The 8709-nt window shown below is 41.8% G+C and overlaps 1 protein-coding gene across 3 annotated transcripts in view; it reads left to right on the top strand.

The window, feature by feature from the left end:
* Positions 1-539: 539 nt before the first annotated feature.
* SCFD1 (sec1 family domain containing 1) overlaps positions 540-8709 on the top strand; it is a 51859-nt gene continuing 43689 nt past the window's right edge. For 2 of the 3 annotated variants that reach the window (XR_013922207.1, XM_080345727.1), the window contains exons 1-6: positions 540-601; positions 4610-4680; positions 5458-5546; positions 6578-6668; positions 7488-7610; positions 8120-8207. Coding sequence is in view for 2 of the 3 variants with exons in the window: in XM_080345727.1 (XP_080201853.1) it covers positions 571-601; positions 4610-4680; positions 5458-5546; positions 6578-6668; positions 7488-7610; positions 8120-8207 (493 nt within the window). In the remaining variant the exon portion in view is untranslated. Of the gene's footprint in view, positions 602-4609; positions 4681-5440; positions 5547-6577; positions 6669-7487; positions 7611-8119; positions 8208-8709 lie in introns of those variants that run through there. The other variant, XM_080345728.1, reaches the window with a different exon arrangement.

Below are 8709 nucleotides of genomic sequence, written 5' to 3'. Positions count from 1 at the left end.
GCAAACCACCTATTTTACTTTTTGATAACTCACTAAAGCTTCATTACTCTATCTTTAGCTGGCTGCCTGTTTTTGAAACAGTCCTCAGAGCTGCCCTGGTTGTATTTAAGCGGTTTTCTAGGAAGCATTTCAGTTCTCTGTTCCCAAAAGTTAAAGCGAGGTTTTGCTAAAAAAAAAAAGGTGGGAAATAGCACCACCCTGCTCTCTGAACCATCTCAACCTGTTTTTCTCAGCTGGGGAAAAGCACAGGCCCAAATTTTAACTGAAAAGGTGCAGTTTCTTAATTACAACTCCCTCAAGAACGAGGGCTGGTTCTAGAGCTGCTGGCTGCCGTGAGGCAGCACGGCCCCCGGGGCGGGGAGAGCGCGGCGCTGTGCCGCAGCTGCCGCCGGGGAAGCGCCTCGGGGTGGGGAGGACCGCGCACCTGTGCTGCCGGGGCAGGGCCGAGCAGTCGCCGCCGGCCTGCGCGGCCCGCCTCTCGCCGCCCTCCGGGCCGCCACGTCGTCCGGCGGCTGCGTACGCGGCGGTGGGCGGGGCGCCGCGCCAAGGCCGGGCTGGCGGCGCAGGAAGATGGCGGCCGGTATCCGGGAGAAGCAAACAGGTGAGCGGCTTCCCGCGGTCCCCGTAGCGCGGCGCGGCAGCTGCCGTTCCCGGGGCTCGGGGTGGGGAGGGAGCACGCTCAGCTTCACGGTGCTGTCGGAGGCTTTCTCCTGCCTCGCCCTTTTCCCCGGCGGAGCTCCGGGACGGGACGTGGGCGTCTCCGGCGCCTCGCCGCCGCTGCGGGATTCGCGCCTTCTCACCCGGCTTGGGTCTCCCGGCAACGGGACGGCGGCCTGCTCCTCGCTCGGAGCCCGCGGCCGCTGGAGCGGAGAGCTGGGGCGCCGCTCAGCTGCCTCCGCAGCGGCGGGCCCGGGGGAGCGGGGCTCCGGGGTCTCTGGCCGAAGCTTCTGCCGAGAGGCCCGGCCCCGCTGCGGGCACAGGGCCGTGCGTGTGCCCCGCCGGGCAGCGCCGGGCACAGGCCGCGGGGGCATTGCCGCAGGTGCCGCCGTGGTGTGGAAGTCGCCCCCGGGAAGGGACGTGAGCGGTGCTGCCTTCTCCCGTGGCCGTGGGAGCGGGTTGTGCGCTCCCTCCGTTTCAGTTTCCTTTCTGCCTGTAGCAAGGATCAACGGGAAAGAAACAGCGTTTAGTGGTGCAAAAATAAAGCTTCTGTGGTGATGCTTCTGTTAGGGCAATGCAGGGGCTTGGGAGTGTGTACTGACCCTCAGGTAACTGAGAATGCGAGATTAACAACTACAACTAATTATGCAGGAGGTTTGCTGTGGTTAAAGGGTTAGTTATTCAGCCTTTCCTTATGCTGTACTACAGCTTCGTGACTGACGCTTTCTTCTCTGTCTTGACACTGGTTTGTGAAGCCTTGTGCCACCCTAAAGCTCACATCAGCTCCACAGCCCTCTACTTTTCTTGCTTGCCAAAGTTTTTGTCAGTAGTTTGAGCTGTAATCTTGTCACCTTTTCCTTGACAACTGCAGTATCTTCCTGGTGGTATAGAGGATTCTGGTTTCATTTATTTAACATGAAATGTCTAAAATCATCTGCCTGAAAATTTCAATCTGAGTCTCTGTGTGGACTTTAAATATTTACTAGTATTCTTCATCTTTTTGTACCAGCAGCCTACTTCTGTAGTTTCATTCCTGTGGCCATCTGGCATTAACAGTGCTATTTGATGTTCCTTTGCAGGCCTTTACCTCTCTTTGCTACTTTTCTGACAAAGCCCACTGTCATTGAGCCCTTATTCCATACAGCTTTATTTTTTTCTACTCTGCTTCACCTTGTTACTTGATTATTTCAGTCAGCCTTTACCCCTGAACACATTTCATCTTCCATTGGCAATGTCATTTGCAAGGAAGTAGATTGAACAACTAAAAGACACTCAGAAAAATGAAATTATTTATTGTCATTTAGTGTTTGTATTACCACATCTGTGCAACATCTGTTGTGACCTTTGTCCTGGTTCATAACCAGGCAAAACATATAATTGTGCAAGCACAACAAAAACTTGATCCTTGATCCCAGATAGTGTTCAGCCTAAATATAAATGAAGTGGCAATATAGATACAAAAAAAGAAAGAAACCTAGGGACTTGCTGAGTGTTTGTTGTGATTGTCACGGCATGTCACTAGTCTTATTGCTGTCTTCTGTAGCGAGCTTATGCCAAGTTTAAATGTAAATGGTCAGCTCTACAAAGCAGGTGCTTCAGATCCATTAGCACCAAAATACAAACTCTTGCAGCTTTATACAAAAATATGAATAAGGAAAAATGTTATATCATTGGTAAATGGAGCCAGTCATTTAGTGGTGATGGACACAGGTAAGTCTGAGATATCCAATGCCTTCTTTGCCTCAGACTTTACCAACAAATTCTCCCAGGCTTTTGTGTCACTCTGGAGTCAATCACGGAGTGAACCCACTTGGCAAAGACTGAACACCCTGACTGCCTTCAGTGATAAAATGACTGGATTTGTGGGTGACAGGAGAGCAGACTTATGTCATTCACCTTGACTCCAGCAAGGCTCTTGACATTGTCTTCTTGTATCCAAGTTAGGATGTTATGAGCTGGAGGGATGGACAACTGGATAAGTGGGGGAAAAAAAAAAAAGCTTGAGGGTTGAGTGGTTCAGGTTCAGGGGGTTGTGATTAATCAGATATAGTATACCTGGAGGCTGCTGACACCTAGGGTGCCACATGGGTCTGTCCTGTGACCCGTCTGGTTTAAAAATCTCTTATCAGTGACCAGGAGGGGCTGTCAAAGTGCACTCTCATTACTTGTACTGGTGACAGCAAACTAGGTGAATCAGTTAATACAATCAAGGGCAGAGCTGCAGCTCCGAGAGACCTCAGTGGGCAAGAGGAATGGGCCAACAGGTGCCTTATGAAATTCAACAATGACAAATGTAAATTCCTGCACCTGGAATGGAAGAACCCTTTGCAACATACAGCTGACAGTGCAGGACGCTGGCAGGCTGGAGAGCAGCTCTGCCCAAAAGGCCCATGGGGATTATTCTTGGTGGACAGTGAGCTAAGCACCAGCCTGCGGTGTTCCCCGGCATACCAGCATCCGCAGCCATATCCACAGGAGGGCAGCCACATTGAGGCCAGTGATTGTCCCCCTGCTACTCAGCCCCAGGAGACCACATCTAGGTACTGTGTCCAGTTTGCAGCTACCAGTACAGGCAAGGCATTTATCAGGTGAAGAGTGTTCAGCAAAGGACTGCCTAGGTGGTCAGGGGCTGGAGCATTTGCCTTGTGAGCTGAGGCTGCAGAACTGGGGCTTGTTCGGCCTGGAGAAAAGTTGGCTTGGAAGGGGGCAACCTAACAGCAGCTCCCCAATACCTATGGGGAGGGCATGGAGAAGATGGAACCAGGCTCCTTGGGGTGGTATATGGCAGTAGGTTGAGGAACAACAGGCAGAAGTTGAAGTGAGATACTCAAACCTGATATAAGGAAGAACTTTTTCACCATGAGGACAGCTGGTGCCACAGGTTGCACAAGGTGGTTTGTGGCATCTCCGTCCCCGAAGATTTTTCAAAACTTGATTGGGTAAATCCCTGAGTAGCCTGGCCTGGCCTCACAGCTGACCCTGCTTGAGCAGGAGGTTGGACTGGAGATCTCCTGAGGTCCTTTCCAGCCTCAGCTGTCCTGTGATACTGTAAACCCCAGGGGATATGCCCTGAGGATGCTCACAAGTCTCCTTCAGATAAAGAGTAAGAAGTTAACCGTTTCTACTCTTCTCCATTTATGAGCAAAGTGGTGTATGTTGCCCTAATTTCTGAAATTTTTTCCTCTTTGCAAAGTTTTGTGATGATTTTGGTTTTGAGTTTGAACAGAATAGCCACTAACTTATGTTGATACAAAGTCTTTTGCTTGTAGTCAAAGATGGGAGAACAGTGCATAGTCTATATTGTTGAGTCGAATAAATGAGGAAAGACTGCTTACTTAATAGATTTATAAGTTAGAGGTAGGTGAAGGAATCTGCTTTGTTTTTTGTTTTGAATGGGAAGTTAAATGAAAGCTCATTCTTGTTTCAAAGAGGTTTTTTTGCCTCAAAGTAGTATTTTTGTACCCCTTAAAGCAGCAATTTCTTCCTGTAAGTACTCAAAATGTTTCAAAATATGTGTCAGTTTTAGTTAGGTGAAAAGGTATTTTTTGCTTGTGTGCATACTGTTGTTCTCGTGGGGTGGGAAAAGCATATCGGGGGAATAATGCAAACTAGTACCTACCATACAGAATGCATCTTCAGGAAGATACTGGCATTATTCCTAAGGCAAACTGTGACAGAATGCAGCCTGTATAGGTAAGGAGAGAGATTCTTTCTTTCTGTTTTGGGACTTGCTTTTTCTCCATTTAGTGTGTCTTTGGGAACCCATAAATTCTAGCTGATATGTGCCACTTGTCAGTCAAAGCTACATAAAAATAATGAAAATGTGATTTGTTGCATTTATATTTTATGATGGTTTCCTCTTAAATGAAACATGATAAAGCCTTGGTAATGTGTTTGATCTCTATTGTCGAAATGTAAAGAGAGTAAAGCATTATTCTGTTTTATTTTCCAGTGGCTTTGAAACGTATGCTGAACTTCAATGTTCCTCCTGTTAAAAACAGCACAGGAGAACCAGTATGGAAGGTAAGAACTGTTTGAATGGGAATAGGAGAATCTTATAGTGTTCAAAAAAATTCAGATTTTGAAATTTTAACTAACTCCGGTATCTTTTCTATGTTCTTAACTTGTACAAAATATTTTTCCTGTGTGTTATGAATGTGCAGAATTAAATATCAGAATTGCTGAGAAAAATACATATTTGAGATATTAGCTGTTTCAAGACCCAGTGACTGCTTCTTTAGACAATATTTCAATGAGCAACTGAGGAGAATATGTTTGAAATATACTCAGGTCTCATTGATACCTGTTGGCAGAAACCTATGGGATACCTTACAGATAAACTAACAGTCAGGAACAACTATTGGTAGCCTTAAATTTAGGACAACTGAGCTCAAGCTACTTTTATTAGATTTAAAGAGTAAGTAATTTGTGAGAATTTTACTATTACTACAAAGCATATATTATGTCTCTTCATCCATTCTGTGGTCTCTTTTTTTGCTAGTTACTTTTTTTCTTCTCTGCTTCTCCTTTTGTTTCCTCCCAAATGCAGTAGAGAAATTCTGCACTCAAAATAACAAATTTCTGACAGCACATTCCTGTTTGACTGACACTTTTCAGGAGATGGAAGTGATGAATTTGTTTCCCTTTATCATTGAGAAATGGAAATCCATGACTGATGATGTATTATAAATTGGTAAATGTTTAGCACTTTTCAGGTTAGGACAGTAGTTCTGAAACTTGAATTCCTGTATCCTGTATTCTAATATATCCACTTTGTAAAAAGGTGTGTATCTATTTCAGGTTCTCATTTATGACAGATTTGGCCAAGATATAATCTCACCTTTGCTGTCAGTGAAAGAGCTGAGAGATATGGGGATCACTTTGCATCTGTAAGTAAAAAAAAAAAACAGTTGTTTTTTTTTTTTTCTAAAAATAACATTATTTTATATTCACCCAAAATCACAAACAAAGCATTGAAAATCATTTGGTGAATAACTGCTAAAATAAAGATTATACCCTAGTTTGTTTCTAAAGACAGGTGGTATTATTCAGAATCAGGAAGTAGAAAGGTCATTTCAAATACTGTTCAGTAAGATTTCTTATGAAGTAGAAGAGCTCCCTGCTCCAAAGTAAGAATTACCCAATAAGACTTTTGAGGAATCTGTCTGTACAATTCCTTCTGTATTCATCTGTCTTAAAATTACTTTGGCACAAACTGTTTCATGGGACTGTACATACACTCTGCTCGTCTTTATGCACATAGATTGTAATGGTCTCTTGTTAAAGATATGGAATCTTTAAGTACTATTTTAAGAGATTTCCCATTTCTCTTTCTCCAGATTATATTTATTTAGCTCATTGTCATTCCTTAGCTGTGGTAAGAGTCATGGATGATCTTTGAAGATACATTTATTTTTTTGAAAAGTTTTTTAACTTTTACTAAGTGAAGTCTAGAAATGGAAACACAGTTTATCATTTTGATGTATCAGCAGAAATGTGAGAGAAACATGTAAGCACCTTGCCCGTCTTTGTTTTAATGAGCAGGAAAGGCAAGTTTAATAGTGTGAGATTTGCGTTTTTTTGTTATCCTGTCAACAATTAATAATTGGTATATGAACTTTGCGGATGCAGTGTTTTACTTTTCTCTGAATGGATTAATCTCCTTTTGAAGATTTGTAAAGCCTTTTCACAAGCTTTGGATAAACTTTGGAGAGCTCTATTAATATATTCAGCTAGAAATTTTACAAATACGATTTTGCTATTTTCCATGTCTTGTTCTTGCTAAAATCTAGCTAAATATAGGAAGAAGTTGCAGGAGATTACATGTGTCTGTATGAGTAAATAATTTCTTTAACTCTTCTAATTTTACACAAATCAGAGGAGCAACACGTTCGAGATGTATTTTTTTTCTTCCTTTCAGGCTTTTGCATTCAGATCGGGATGCTATTCCAGATGTTCCAGCTGTTTACTTTGTAATGCCAACAGAAGAAAATATTGACAGAATGTGCCAGGTAACTTGAGTGCTCAGTGTTTCAAATGAGTGGATGCAGCAGAGGTAAAGTGTGTGAAGCACTCCTGCACTCACCAGAGTGTGACCGTTCTGCATCTAGTTCTTGTGCCTGCCTGTGCTTGCGTTTTTGATATATTAGCAAGTATTTGTCATAAAAATATTACCCAAAATTTTTACATGCAAATGTTCCAGTTTTGAAGAAAGTAGAAAAGTGGTCTTTGTTTTGGAGAGAGACTTTTGGGAGTGAAAAGACAAGAGGCATAAAGTGGGCATAAATCAAAATATAGGCAGTTCCATTTAAACGTAAGAAAAAGCTGGTTTAATGAGGGTGATCAAATGCTGGAAGAGATTGCCTGGAGAGTTTGTGGGGTCTCCATCCTTGTGGATGTTCAGCACTCGGCTGGAGTTGCCTGCTCTGTTTGACTCTGCTTTGGGCAGGGGGGTTGGACTGGGCTAACCACAGTTTTTCACATTCTCTGGGAGGAATTGATGGAAGGTTGACATCCTTGCCAAAGGACAGCAGAAGAGCAAAAGGTACTTTTGGTCAGTGGTAAAGTGGGGAGTAATAGTCAGTATCTGGTAGCTTAAATTTCCTTTTCTTTTTTTTGCAGTTCTGTGTTAGGTTAGTTAAATCGATTTATGTAGTCAAACCACTGTGTACAGGGCTGTATGAACAGACAGCTAAGCACTTCCAAAAATTTAGTTTGACTGTGGATAATGGGAACACCACATAATAAAAGTAAGAATGTTTTTTAATTAGTTAGAAATATATTAGTACTTCTTCAGAAAAAAAGAATATTGTGGTTTTCCTCCTTTTTAGGATCTTCGAAACCAGCTTTATGAATCTTATTATTTAAACTTTATTTCTGCCATTTCGAGAAGTAAACTGGAAGATATTGCAAATGCTGCCATAGGTGCTAATGCAGTAACTCAGGTGGCCAAGGTAAGAAAATCTCACAGTCTCTAATGTTAAAGATACTACCATTACAGGTGTTATTGCGTTCTTACATGGCCACTTCAGTGCCATACACAGCTTTTCTGACTGAATCATGAACAAATAAATGTTTAGCTAGATTCACAGTCAGGCATAGATTTACTGGGGAAAAAAAAAAAGGGAATCTCAGTCATCTCAGTAATGCAGCTTAGTACTACACTTCAGCTTAGTTAAAGGTGCTGCAAGACCCTTGTGCTAAATGATTAGAGGGGAAATATAGTGGTTTCAGAGTATTGCCAATCTCATTAGCTCATTAAGTGCATCCAGTGCATATATAATACTTTGTGTTATCACTCAGTCGTCACACAGGGTTTTTTTAATGCATACATTATATTTGCATTTCTTTCGTTTAATAGGTAGTTCTGTAAAAGGTTCAAAAAGAAGTAGCAATAAATCACAAACAGATTTTTTTTTTTTATGTTTCACTCTGGACTGTTCTGTTATTCCTTGATTTCTAGGTGTTTGATCAATATCTTAATTTTATTACTTTAGAAGATGACATGTTTATATTGTGTAACCAAAACAAAGAACTTGTTTCATATCGTGGTAAGTAAAATTTGTATAAAAATTATACCAGAATGTCTAAACTTTAAATTTACTTTTGAAGTTGTAGCTAATATCAAGCAAAGATTTTATTTTGCTTTGATCTGCTCAGAATTCAGGATAATCTGTTAAATGTGTAGTTTAAAGTCATGAAGGAAGCAGTTCTTAGATATTAATTTCAGCATTTTTACTACACAGCTATTGTAATATTGAAAAATAATTATGTATTTTTAAATAACAAATTTAATAAAGCAAAACTGCAGCATAACCTTATATGGATAGTACAGCTTTTTATATGTGGAAAAATTTGATATTATCTGCACATGTAGATAAATAGTGTGGGTAGCTGCTCTGTGGAGGCACCACTGTTTTGTCATCATCCCTTCTGCAGTTCTTAAGGAGTTAAGTATTTTGTTTCTGTTTGAATGGTCAGTTGGAAAGTTACCGTAAGAAATGCAAAGCAAGAAAGATTACTTTAACTGATAAGAGTTTCTTGTATCTTCTG

Source organism: Nesoenas mayeri (assembly GCF_963082525.1).
Source record: "Nesoenas mayeri genome assembly, chromosome: 5".
Classification (NCBI taxonomy): Eukaryota; Metazoa; Chordata; class Aves; order Columbiformes; family Columbidae; genus Nesoenas; species Nesoenas mayeri.
This window is presented reverse-complemented; position numbering and strand designations above follow the sequence as displayed.